We start from the raw sequence: 14,283 nt of genomic DNA on the forward strand, positions 1-14,283 counted from the left end.
TTATTGATCATTGCAGAACATCTCTCTGGTGCTTCCCGCTCCCTCCGCTCTCCCTTCCCTTTTTTCCAACCATAATTCCACTCTTCCTGCTCCTTTCTCACTTCTCACTTTCAGTCCACAATTAGAGACCCACATCAGAAATAGGTTGTCACAACTCACAAATGTCATGAAATTTGTTTTGTTTTGCAGCAGCAGTGTGTGTGTGTGTGTGTGTGTGTGTATATACACACATACCATTGTGGTTTCCTCAGATGTGCAAGTTTACAGAAGACAATCTCTGGCCTCGCCAAACTAGTGAAATTGACGTGTGATCCCACCCCAAACTCCTTGTTTGCGTGGATGCTGCGTAATTCACTATCCTGTTACAAATTAGTGCCACAAAATTACAGACAGTACACTGCCTACTATTAGAAGATATTATAATTCTTAATTTGACTAAAGGGTTAGTAAAGAAAAGAACAAAAATAGACAAAGGCACATTTTAATGAAACAATCTAATGTGCACAATTTGGCGCTCACAGTTTCCCCAAGTCACCAGCACTCAATTGATCTCATCCCAGGCTTCGTCAAAACACAGTCCTGTTCTGGGTCAAATCCTATGACCTCTCCTCCCCAGCGTCTTCCCTCTTCAACTCCTCTCAAACAAAAACTCCAAGCCCAACATTAGTGTCCCTCATCAGAGAAACCTCCTCTTCAATTCGACCATCTTAATTGGATGGCCCACATTTCTCCTCATCTCTTACCTTCAACAATAACCCAAACATAAACAGCAGCAGTGGAAGTAGTTAAAAAGGCATAAAAAAGGCAAACTACCATTTAACCAACAAACAAATTATGTATGTAAATGAAATACAGAACAAATTTGAACACCATCAATTCTACCACGGAACTATTCATCTTTTGTTGATTTTGTTCTTTTATTTGACTATAAATGAACAATATGAACAGACATCTAATTTAGATAATGGACTGCTTTCATGCAATCCATTTGATGATTGCCATAATACATGGGAGCAGAATTAGGCCATTCCGCCCATCAAGTATGCTCTGCCATTGCATCGTGGCTGCTCCTGGATCCCACTCAATTCCATACACTTTGTCTTCTTGCCATATCCTTTGAATGCCCTGACCAATCAGGAAACTATCAACCTATGCCTGATAGATACCATGGACTTGGCCTCCACCACAGTCTGTGACAGAGCATTCCACAGATTCACTGCTCTCTGGCTAAAAAATCTTCTTCCTTACCTCTGTTCTAAAAGATCACCCCTCAATTTTGAGGCGTGCCCTCCAGTTCAGGATATGACCACCACAGGAAACATCCTCTCCACATCCACCTTAACTAGTCCTTTCAAAATTCAGTAGGTTTCATTGAGATCCCCACGCAGTCTTCTAAATTCCAGTGAGTACAGGCCTAAAGATGCCAAACATTCTTTATATGTTAAACCCTTCATTCCTGGAATCATCCTCGTGACCCTCCTCTGGACTCTCTCCAAGGACACCACATCCTTTCTGCGATGTGGGGCCCCAAATTGTTGACAGTACTCTATGTGCGGCCTGACTAGTGTGTTATAAAGCCTCAGGATTATCTCCTTGCTTTTACATTCTATTCTCCTTGAAATAAATACCAACATTGCAATTGCCTTCTTTACTGCAGACTCAACCTGCAAATTAACCTTCTGGGAGTCTTGCACAAGGACTCCAAAGTCCCTCCACACCTGTGATGAACCTTCACATCATTTAGATAATAATCTGCAAATATTGTTCCTTTTACTGAAATGCATTATTGTACATATTCCAACACTGTATTCCATCTGCCACATCTTTGCACATTCTTCCAATTTGACTTAAGTCCTGCTGCAATCGCATTGCTTCCTCAGCACTATCTACCCCTCCACCTATCTTTGTATCATCCGCAAACTTTGCCACAAAGCCATCAATTCTATTATTGAAATCATTAACAAACAATGTGAATAGTAGAGTCCCAATACTGACCCCTGAGGAACACCACTAGTTACTGGCAACCAACCAGACCAGGTCCCCTTTATTCCCACTCGCAGCCTCCTGTTTGTCAGCCATTTCTCTATCCATGCCAGTATCTTTCCTTTAGCGCCATAGGATTTTATCTTGTCAAGCAGCCTCATGTATGGCACATTACCAAATGCCTTCTGAAAATCCAAGTAAATGATATCCACTGCCTCTCTTTTGTCCACCCTGCTTATTACTTCCTCAAAGAACTCTTAACAGACTTGTCAGGCAAGAATTCCCTTTTCAGAAAGCATGCAGACTTTGATTTATTTTATCATTAGTCTCCAAGTACCTCAAAACCTCATCCTTAGTAATGGACTCCAACACTTTCCCAACCACTGACGTTAGGCTAACTAGCCTATAATCTACTTTAATTTGCCTTCCTCCCTTCTTGAAGAGTGGAGAACATTTTGCAATATTTTAGTCCTCCGGGACCATGCCAGAATCAAGTGATTCTTGAAAGATCATGATCAACGCATACAGTATCTCTTCAGCAGCCTTTCTCAGGACTCTGCTATGTAGTACATCTGGTCCAGGTGACTTATTCACCTTGAGACCTTTGAGTTTGCCTATGTCTTCCAAATTTTCACTTACATTGTACATTAACAATGATTGTCAATACCTTCAAAATTTTCAGAGTGCCTAACTTGTTGAAGTAGTGGAATTGTTTCATTTTCATTTCTAGCTGTTTTTTGCAACTCCAAATCTGAATGTTTGAAAGTACAATGAGCAAAATCGTTTTGAGTTGTCTTGCTGCTTATTTCTTGCCAACTGTTAGTGACAATAATCACTTTTTTTTAACACAAACGCAGCATGATTGAAAATCTGTTTGCTCCAAGCACAGTGTAGTGTCTAATGATCACACAATGCCCATGACTGTTGCTAGTTAGAAACTGGTAACGGTCTCCTGCCGCAATTAAGCGGCACAGTGTCACAAACAAACAAAGGGAATCCCAGCTATTTTCTTGATTAGTTTTTGTTGTTCCAGAGAAGTTCCAAATAAATTGCTGCCACAATGGTCCGATTAACCAGAATCCATTGTATTTCATTATGCAAACCCTTTGAGCCTTATACTTTGTACCTCCATCATAGTATTATCCCCTTTGTCTCTACCAGTTCTAAATGGTTCTACCAAAATAAGGTTATTTCTTAAACTATTGACTCAGCACAATATGTCAGTTCTTCGACATCATTTTTTATTTTTATAACATTGTGTGTAGTGTTTGCTGTGAAAAATGAGGTAACCTTCATCAGGACCGACGAAGGGTCTCAGCCCGAAACGTCGACAGTGCTTCCCTTTATAGATGCTGCCTGGCCTGCTGTGTTCCACCAGCATTTTGTGTGTGTTGCTTGAATTTCCAGCATCTGCAGATTTCCTCGTGTAACCTAAATAAGATTAATGTTGAGCAAAGTGGACTACTGAATTTGATTAGACTGATGTTGGAAAAAAATTGATTGAGTAAGTGCATATTTTTAACTGATAGCAGATTTTTAAAAATATTTTTTGTCATTGATGTTTGAACTTGTTAGTTAGATATTGTTTAAAAAATACTATTCTCTTAAGTTCAGTCAGCTTTTAATTTCCTAAATTTAGGATTTGTTGTCGACTTCATCTGAGTTTGTTTCTTTTTAGATTTACAGGTACTGAAGTGAAATCACAGTTACCGTCATGGTTGCAGCCATATGTCAAAGTGTATGATAACTTCGGACATATAATTCGAGATGTATCTCAGTTTTTTCGTGTTGCTCAAAAAGTAGTAAGTATCCTACAGTATATTTGAATTGAACCTACAAAGTGCTGCTCCCACTTATTATTAGCGGAAGAACAGTAGGCCAGCGGCAAAGAGAGATTATTTTTGGGAGGCTATGTGGTTTAGAGAGTAGTTTAGTACTGTGATCTTTTTTCGCACCATGCACTACAGCTAATTTTTTTAAAAAGGTTATTTGGAAGTTGTGTCAACCTTTTATATAAATTAATGCAATGTAATTTTAAACAAGTGTCATCCCTTCTAGAATTTCAGTTTAAAGTTGATCAAAGCTTTGATATATTTCAACCATGAATTTTCATCAACCATGAATTTTTTAGCCTATTCAAAAGGTTCTTTAGTGCCACATGTTGTTTTTAAGAATGCCGTATATTACGGAGTATAAGCCAACCTGGAGTGTAAGCTGACCCCCCATTTTCAAGGTTTAAAAATGTGGCTTTTTCATGTTACCTTTGTATAAGCAGACCCCTTTTGTAGAGGTTTTTGATTTAACCAGAAAAGATCAGAAGATCTCATATGCCAGTACTCAGCTTTGCTGGATCCGGATCCTGGAAAATTTGTGAACCAGTACCTGCTAAGAAAGCAGGCCTACACATAGTAGAGCGTCATAGGCAAGTTCTTAATAAATAAATCAGGGAGAGGAATTTTGGATTAGGTTTCCAATGGAAAAGAATCCTCTGACATGTAACCCTCGTGAAACCATTCAGCACCCATCATAATCTCGTTAAAACATAACACAAGGTGACGGGATCAAAACGTGTACTCAGTATTGAGTTTGCGACCACCATGTACAAAAGATTAAAACAAGTGCGATATGATGCTGGCTTCAAGCTGAAGGTTGTTGATTTCGCCGAAGGAACAAATAATTCTGCAGCTGCTAAGAAGTTTAGTGTAAACGAGAGAGAGTGGAGAAAGGCAGCGATCGGCTGGATACATTGTTACCAGAGAAATGATTCGATTTCAAGCGTTGAAATGGGACGAAAAACACCATGAGGTCAGCAAAAATTTCAAAGCTACGCGAAGTTGGTGCACCCGATTTATGAATAGACGTGATCTTGTGTTGAGACAAAAATACAAAGATTGCTCAGAAAATTCCCGTTCAAGGCTGCTGTTGGATGGACAAAGCTGGTTGCTTGAAATGGGTCAAAGATGTGTGGCGTCAACATCCGGAAGGTGTCAGGAAGGAAAAGACGCTGCTTGTCTGGGACATGTTCAAAGCGCACTTGTCAAAGGAGACAAAAGCAGCATTGAAAGCTGAAAATACAGACATTGCAGTCATCCCCGGTGGTTTGATGTCCGTGCTCCAGCCACTGGATGTGAGTTTAAACAAACCAAAGAATTCATGTGTCGGCAGTGGAACCAATTTGATTCAAAAACAACCAATAAATACAACCTGTCTTCCGTGTATTCATTTTTCCAAAGTTGGTACCCTCTGTATAAGCTGACCCCCTAAATTTAAGACCAAAATTTTGGGCCAAATTCTCGGCTTATACACCGGAATTTATGGTATGCCACTTCTAGGCAAATTAAATACATTTATTAATCATAAAATGATATAGTTGCATGACCATTACTTACAGGCTTACTAGTGTAATAACAGCATTTCCCTTGCACAAACAGATGCCTCCACCAAAACCAAAGATGGTGACATGTAGTGCCCAGTGCTCGGAAGTAAATTCTACCTCATCTTTTCCTTCTGCTTCTGTACAAATTCTGAAGAAAGCAAAAACTTTAGATTCTCATGTCCCCAGCCTCAAAAGAAAGCGTACAGGTACAGTATAATAATTATTGTAAATTAAATCAACCATTTTCATACTTGGGTATTTATATGTGTGTTAGAAATCTTATCTCCAGTGATTTTGAATAGACAACGCTCCCATAAGATTAACTAAATAAACAAAATTTCAATCTTTGCAAAAGAAATAGTAGTGATAAATTCAGCAGTGTTTATCATGCAAGAATTTAATGTTTTACAGTATTACACAGAGGGAATCCAAGGTCACGTGCCATGTTCAGTTCAAGTTGGTTTGGAGGACCAAGGTTAATTAAATTTGACTAAGAAGAGGTCAGGATAGAGAGTGAAAAAAATTTGGTGGTGCCACTTCTTGATTCAGTAATAGAGAAGGCAAATTTAATATTGGCATTCATTCACAAGAACTAGAACACAAAAACAAGGATGTCCTGCTGAGGTTTTATAAGGCACTGGTCAGACCACATTTAGAATACTGTGATAAATTTTAGCCTATTATCTAAGGAAAGATATGCTGGCCCTGGAAAGAGTTCAGAGGAGGTTTATAAGAATTACCCCATGAACAAAAGTCTTAACATATGAATTTGATTTCTCTAAGCTTGTACTTGAATTCAGAAGGATGAGGGGAGAGCTCATTGACACCTACCAGATATTGAAAGGCCTGAATAGACTGAACGTTGAGAAAATGTTTCTATTTTTAACAGAATCTAGCTTCTGAGGAAACAGCCTCAGAGTAAGGGGATGATTCTTTAAACTGAAAAGTGGAGGAATTTCTTCAGCTAGACAGTATTATATGATAAATTCAGCAGTGTTTACCATGCAAGAATTTAATGTTTTACAGTATTACACAGAGGGAATCCAAGGTCATGTACCATGTTCAGTTCAAATTGATTTAGATGACCAAGGTTAATTAAATTTGACCTAGAAGAGGTCAGGATAGAGAGTGAAAAAAATTTGGTGGTGCCACTTCTTGAATCAGTACTAGAGAAGGCAAATTTAATGTTGGCATTCATTCACAAGAACTAGAACACAAAATCAAGGATGTCCTGCTGAGGTTTTATAAGGCACTGGTCAGACCACATTTATGACCAGATTCTATGGAATCTTGCTAGAGAGGGTTGTGAAGGCCACTGGGTATATTTAAACCAGAAATTGATAGGATCTTGATTGCTAATGAAGTTTAAGGGTTTTATGGAAAAGGCAAGGGAATGGGATTTTAAAAAATCAACCATAATTGAGTAATGGAGTTGACTCAATGGGACAAATAGCCTAATTCTGTTCCTGTACTATCTTACTATGGTCTTATGGTTTGTGCGTATAATCAGGTGAAAAGGATAATATCTGGTCAAACGTGTTAGAAGGTATGTGGCCTCCAGTGATGAGTGTGGGCTCTAATGGTCTGTGTTACAGTGTTGGTTAGGAGACCTCTAGGGGCTTTGATGATTAAAGCAATGTTAATATTGATTTATTGAAAGGTCGGTTTTCTGCCAGCCAAGTAGAATTATTAGTTCTGTACACCCTAAACACTTTGCATCTTTTTTTTTGTATTTTTTTTATTCAAGTTCATCAAACAAACATTTCCATAAGATATATTTCAGACATTGTACATATATATCATATAATCATATATATCACAAAATCTCCACAAAGTATTAATCTAGGGTATACACTTATAGAAAAGAGTGGAAAGAAAAAACAAGCAAAAGGAAAGAACTATTTACAAGTAGGAGTGATCTTTTTTTTTTACAACAGATTCATTGATTTGTGAGAATAAAATCAGGCCTATGAGGCATTATGTAGTTAAACCATTTTTCCCAGTATGAATCAAATTGTTCCAGCTTATGATTAACAGATGCTGTTATCTCAGTATGTGCGGTTGGGAGACTGTAGGTCTGACACGGTGGTCAGCAGCACAGGAACGCTGCAGGGGACCGTGCTCTCTCCGGTCCTGTTCACCCTGTACACATCAGACTTCCAATATAACTCGGAGTCCTGCCAAGTGCAGAAGTTCACTGATGACACGGCCATAGTGGGGTGTGTCAGGAATGGTCAGGAGGAAGAGTATAGGAAACTGATACACGACTTTGTGATATGGTGCAACTCAAACTACCTGCGTCTCAATATCACCAAGACCAATGAGATGCTGGTGGACTTTAGGAGACCTAGGCCTCATATGGAGCCAGTGATCATTAATGGAGAATGTGTGGAGCAAGTTAAGACGTACAAGTATCTGGAAGTGCAGTTAGACGAGAAGCTAGACTGGACTGCCAACACAGATGCCCTGTGCAGGAAAGCACAGAGTTGACTGTACTTCCTCAGAAGGCTGGCGTCATTCAATGTTTGTAGTGAGAAGCTGAAGATGTTCTATCAGTCAGTTGTGGAGAGCGCCCTCTTCTTTGTGGTGGCGTGCTGGGGAGGCAGCATTAAGAAGAGGGACGCCTCACGTCTTAATAAGCTGGTAAGGAAGGCGGGCTCTGTCGTGGGCACAGAACTAGAGAGTATGACATCGGTGGCAGAGCGGAGGGCGCTGAGTCGGCTACGGTCAATCATGGAAAACCCTGAACATCCTCTGCACAGCACCATCCAGAGACAGAGAAGCAGCTTCAGCAGCAGGTTGCTATCAGTGCAATGCTCCTCAGACAGGATGAAGAGACCATTACTTCCCAACGCCATTCGGCTCTACAATTCAACCACCAGGGGCAAGACATGTTAAAGTGCCGGGGTTAGGACTGAGCTTAAGTTACCACTCAATGCACTTTAGTAAACTATTTAAGAACTTTTTAAAAGCTATTTATTAATGCTTTTTGGGAGGGTGATTTTAGATGCATATCATATTTATACTGAGTTAAATATTGTATTTAATTAGTTTTGCTATAATAAGTGTATGGGACACTGGAAAAATGGTGAATTTCCCCTTGGGGATGAATAAAGTACCTATCTATCTATCTTCTCCATTTTATAAATGTCCATTGTAATTTCCATCCATGTATTTAAAGTTGGGCTCTCCTGTGATAACCATTTCCTAGTAAGAGTCTTTTTACCAGCCACCAACAGTATATTCATGATCTCTTTTCAACCATTCTTGAGGTATATATCCAAAATATATGGTCTTACTCTCTAAGGGTATTTCACATTTAAAGATGTCTTGTAGGGCATTGTGTATCCCCCTCCAATAGTTTCTGATAACAGGGCAGTCCCAAAAAATATGATAATGATTTGCATTTTGATTTCCACAATTTCTCCAGCAAATAGGGAGGTTACTATCATAATGGGATTTCTGATAGGGTGTACTAAAATATCTTATCAAGTTTTTATATCCAAACTCCCTCCATTTCTGTGAATTGGTACACTTCCATTGATATCTCCATATTGTCCATTCTTCCTCCGATATAATTATTCCTCCTTCCTTCTCCCATTTTGTTCTAATGTATGAAGTCGAATGTGTTTTAAGATTTGACAACCCCTTATACATGCTTGAAATGACTCTACTACCATTATCTGAATTAAATGCTTTTCTAAAGAGCTTTATCAAGCTTGTATCTGCCTTGGTTACATTTTTAAGCGTCTTATTAACATATTGTCGCATCTGTAAATACCGATAAAAATCTTGTTTTTCCAATAAGAGTTTCTCTTTAAGCATTTCAAAACTGAACAGTGTTCCTTCTTTCATTATGTTGCAAAGAACTGTTATTTCTTTAGCTGTCCAGTCCTTAAATCTAGCATCCAATTTATTTGGTGTAAAATCAGAGTCATATGCACACCATTTAAGGATTGCAATACCTCCCTCTAGATTATATTCTTTTATAGTGGTTTTCCATATTTTAAGAGTCAATTTCACCCATAGGTTATCAATAGTATTTATGTACCTTTGCAGGTTGTTATCAGCCAAAATTGCTTGTATGAGGATGGGAAGTATCCGCTCTTCAATGTTTTGCCATTGAGCGTCATATGATGGGTTGCACCAACATATCACAGCTCTCAACTGTGCTGCAAAATAATAATCTCTAAGAGAAGGCAAGCCCCATCCCCCCTTTTCCTTTGCTAATTGTAAAGTTTTGAGATGAACTCTAGGCCTTTTACCCTGCCAAATATACCTTGATAGCATCTTATTCCATTCATTGAATTGATTTTGATTAATCTCTATTGGTAGGGTCTGAAAGAGATATAACAGTCTGGGCAGTGTATTCATTTTAATAGACTCAATCCTTGAACTGAGACTGAAAAAATGAATCAGGCTCCATCTTGCCACATCCTCCTTAATTTTTTTATATAGAAGCTGATAATTACATTATGATAATTTTGCCAAATCTTTTGGCATAATGATGCCCAAACACTTGAAAGACTCTGTGCTATGCCCAGGGGTATCGACTTTCAATTTCTCTTGGTGGGCTATAGTAATATGAATGTAATTGGGTTTTATCTATGTTGATCTTGTATCCTGATAATTAACCATATTGTTCAAAGGATTGCATCAATTTAGGTAAAGAGTATGTTGGTTGCCGTAGGTAGATCAAAATGTCATCCGCATAACAAGCCAATTTATGCTCTGTCCCTTTAATAATAATTCCCCTGATATCTTCATTTTGTCTGATGTATTGAGCTAATGGTTCCAGATATAGCGTGAAGAGTAGTGGTGACCATGCACAACCCTGTCTCGTGCCCCTTTCTAGGGTAAGACTATTTGATAAATATCCATTGATTTTAATCCTAGCAGTAGGATTGTCATATAGTGTCTGTATAGTTTTAATAATTGTGTCTTGGAAACCAAATCTATGTAAAACTCTGTAAAGAAAATTCCAATTAACCAAATCAAATGCTTTTTCAGCGTCCACGCTTATCACTATTGCTTTGATTTTATTTTTTTGTATATGATCCATAATGCGAAGTGTCCTTCATATATTATCTTGAGTCTGGCATTGTCGTATAAAACCTGTCTGATCATTACGTATCAGTATGGGTAGAAACTCCTCTAATCATTTGGCCATGATGGAGGTAAATAACCTATAATCTACATTAAGCACGGATATTGGTCTAAATGACCCACATTCCATTTTATCCTTGCCATCTTTCGGTATAGCTGAGATTATCGCTTCCTTCCAGCTGGGTGGCATTTGTGCCTTTTTTGGAGCCCGGTTCAGTGTGGGGAGTAAAACAGGAATTAACTCATTTTTGAATTCTTTGTACCACTCTGTCATATACCCATCTGATCCTGGTGACTTGCTTAATTTAAGCCTACTAATTGCAGCTTTTAATTCAACTTCAGTTATGTCAGCAGTCATTCTTCTATTTTGTTCTTCGCTTAAAGTGGGTAACTCTAGAGAATTCAAGAATGTGTCAATTTGGGTTATGCTTACCCCTGGAACTTTGGAATATAGCATTTTGTAAAACACTTCAAAAGCTTCTTGAATTTCACTTAGCTTATTTTTTTTATCATTTTTGTTCTTGGGTCCCTAATTCTATGAATTGTATTTACTGCTATCTTTTTTTCCAGTTTCCACGCCAGTATTTTCATAGATTTCGATCCACTTTCATAATGTCTCTTTCAGAAATATTAAGTTTTTCCTGATTTCTTGCGCAGCCAAATTATTTATTTCATTCCTAATTCTTTTAATTTCCCCTAATGTATCCTGTGCCAAATTCAACTTGTGTTTTTTTCTCTAGTTCCTTCAGCCTATTTTGTAATTCCTCTAATGTTTTATTCCTTATTTTTTTCTTATATGAAGATATTGCTATAATTTTCCCTCTTAAGACCACCTTCAGAGTATCCCATAAAATGAGAGGTGAAACCTCTCCATTATCATTAAGTTCTAAGTAGAGACCAACTTCTTTTTCAATTTGTTCCTTAAAGTACGGATCATTGAGTAGACTTGAAATTAGTTTCCAAATAGTATTCTTTGGTTGTAGGTCAAAATCAATAGATAAATATATAGGTGCATGGTCACTTACATCTATTGTCCCAATTCCACAGGTGTTTATTTTGTCTTTGCCTTTTCCAAATGTTATGAAATAGTCTATTCTTGTATATACAAGAGCAGAGTAATGAGTGTAATGGGGAGCAGAGTAATGAGTGTAATCCCTTCTGTCAGGAAAAAGGTCCCTCCATATATCAATTAAACCAACATCCTCAAAAAGTGTATTAACTTTCTTATGTAAAGATTTTGTTTCATAAGTTTTTTTATTGGAAGAGTCTAAGTTTGGTTGTAATTGTAAATTTAAGTCTCCCCGACATATCAGGAGACCTTCTGTTTCCGTTACCATAATATCAGTAATTTTCTGAAAGAAACCAATATCACTTCCCGGGGCTGCGTATATATTCAATAGAGTAACTGAATTGCCGTCTATATTCCCCCTTACCAGAATATATTGGCCTTCTTTATCTCCTATTTCGTATATTTTTCAAAATTTAGCTTACTTGAGATAAGAATAGCAACTCCTCTCCTATGTCCTGATTTATATGAGGAGAAAAACAGATTAGTGAAGCCCATTCTTTTTAGTTTTTTATGCTCATTATCACTTAAATGAGTTAACACTTTGCATCTTGTTTAGGTATAACCCATATTTATGAAGGGAACAAGTTGTCTTTGATGCTGGAGGTAGAATTCACTTTGAAATTGTGTGGCTGTTATAGTATTTCTGTTCCTTGAGTGTTGGTTTCTCAGATAGACATGGAATGCAATTTAGTCACCGTTTAGAGATGAGAGACTGATGGCTAGATTAAATTCAATTTTTCAAGTGCTTTATGGGAGGGATCTTAATTTATCTAGACTCCTGTCAACTGGGAGCTTGTTATGATTAGTTTTTTTTTCAAGTGTCACTGTGGATGATGCGGAACGTTGGATGTCAAAGGTAGGTTTTTAATGTTAGTGGAAAAGAGGAAATAAAAAATAATACAGCTCTATGTGTGGTAGAAGAACATGACATTACCTCTCCTAGAGGTACTTATTTGCCATTTAATTTGAGTTGGCTCTTTTGCAGATTTCCTTCTTGGTTGGGATTGTGGTTAAAGATGTAATGTTGAAAGTGTAGCATAGTACACATTTATCTACTTGCCAGTTCATATTGTTATTTTATAGAACATTGTTATAAAAGATATAATTAGTGCTGAGTGACTTGGGGATGGGAGGAAGTGGGATTGTGGCTGAGTATTTGACACATGACATTTGCACATGACACATGACATTCTGCAAAGTTCACCGCAAACTTTGTTTAACAGTTACTGCATTTTTATTGTTAACTCTTGCTACCATATGGCATAACAAGTATCCAAGTTGTGCTCGATATTATGAAAACAGGAAATTGCATTTTTGGTTTCAACTGTTCCTTCAGATTGCCTTCCAATAGGAAAAGTTCCTTTAGGATCTCATTTATTTTGAACAAACAGTGGCAGTTAGTTATTCTTTGCAAGTCTATGTTTATCTGAGTTCTATTTGTTGTAGATATAGTTTCCCTTGCCAAATCACAATAAGACTGGCAGACTGGAAGGTACCTTCTGTCTATATCTCTACCAAACCAGCGTGTGGTTGGTGGATTAAAATGAAAGGCAATTGTGTGGGCTGGAGGTATTAGAGGAATATTGTGGACATATCACTTTGGGAATGATGACACTTTCATGGATCAGGCTGTAATACAGCAGGAATGCTAAAGCTTTAGATTTAGTCAGGTAAGGGAATTCACTGATGATTGTGCTGTTGTGTTACGTTCTTTTATTTGTACAGCTTGGCTACACTTGAGTTGTGAGTGTAGATCTTCAGCAGCAATGTTATGTGCCACTGTAGCTTTTGCTGTATCCATGGTTTTCAATATTGATTTCTAATCTGGCTAATTACTAATTTGTCAATTTACACTCAATGATGAAAGGTACTGTCAACAGTTTTGTCAAGTGATATTTATTAACCAATATAGCCTGCTCACTGATGCCCAGTTATGCCCATCTAGGGCTACTTAGCTTCATTCTTCTTAACAGCCATTATTTAAGAATGGTCCAATAAGCTGAATTCTAGATGTGAGATCAGAGTGACTGTTCTTGAATCCGACAGAGCAATCGACCAAGTGTGACATCTGGTAAATCTGAAGGAGAAAACACTAAAATAGTTGGATTTATAACTCAAAAAAATGCCTGTTGTCAGACAGACAGATAGACATGCTTTATTGATCCCGAGGGAAATTGGATTTCGTTACAGCCACACCAACCAAGAATAGTGTAGAAATATAGCAATATAAAACCATAAATAATTAAATAATAGTATGTTAATCATGCCAAGTGGAAATAATTCCAGGACCAGCCTATTGGCTCAGGGTGTCTGACACTCCGAGGGAGGAGTTGTAAAGTTTGATGGCCACAGGTAGGAATGACTTCCTGTGACACTCAGTGTTACATCTTGATGGAATGAGTCTCTGGCTGAATGTACTCCTATGCCTAACCAGTACATTATGAAGTGGAGTACAATAAGGAGTTGTTGCATATTCATAATTCCAGCCCCAGTGTATCACTGTAGGGGTTCCTCAGAGCATTATTCTCAGCACAGTCATCTTCAATTCCTTCATCGCTGACTTCCCTTCCATCCCAAGGTCTGGAGTGAAAGTGTTCACTGATGATGACACAATTTAGTTTAATTCCCAACTTGACAGCAAGTGCAGCAGTCCATGTCTGGATAGGTACATGGAGCTTAGAAAAATAGAGGGCTATGGGCAACCTTAGGTAATTTCTACGGTAAGGATATGTTCGGCACAGCTTTGTGG

The 14,283-nt window shown here is 38.0% G+C and overlaps 1 protein-coding gene across 7 annotated transcripts in view; it reads left to right on the forward strand.

The window, feature by feature from the left end:
• The window catches only part of rtel1 (regulator of telomere elongation helicase 1), a 194,472-nt gene that overhangs the window by 76,517 nt on the left and 103,672 nt on the right, over nucleotides 1–14,283 (forward strand). For all 7 annotated transcript variants that reach the window (XR_009514082.1, XM_059980542.1, XM_059980540.1 and 4 more), the window contains 2 exons: nucleotides 3,662–3,785; nucleotides 5,415–5,565. Coding sequence is in view for 6 of the 7 variants with exons in the window: in XM_059980542.1 (XP_059836525.1) it covers nucleotides 3,662–3,785; nucleotides 5,415–5,565 (275 nt within the window). In the remaining variant the exon portion in view is untranslated. The remainder of the gene's footprint in view (nucleotides 1–3,661; nucleotides 3,786–5,414; nucleotides 5,566–14,283) is intronic.

This window comes from Hypanus sabinus, chromosome 9 (assembly GCF_030144855.1).
Source record: "Hypanus sabinus isolate sHypSab1 chromosome 9, sHypSab1.hap1, whole genome shotgun sequence".
In the NCBI taxonomy this organism is placed as follows: Eukaryota; Metazoa; Chordata; class Chondrichthyes; order Myliobatiformes; family Dasyatidae; genus Hypanus; species Hypanus sabinus.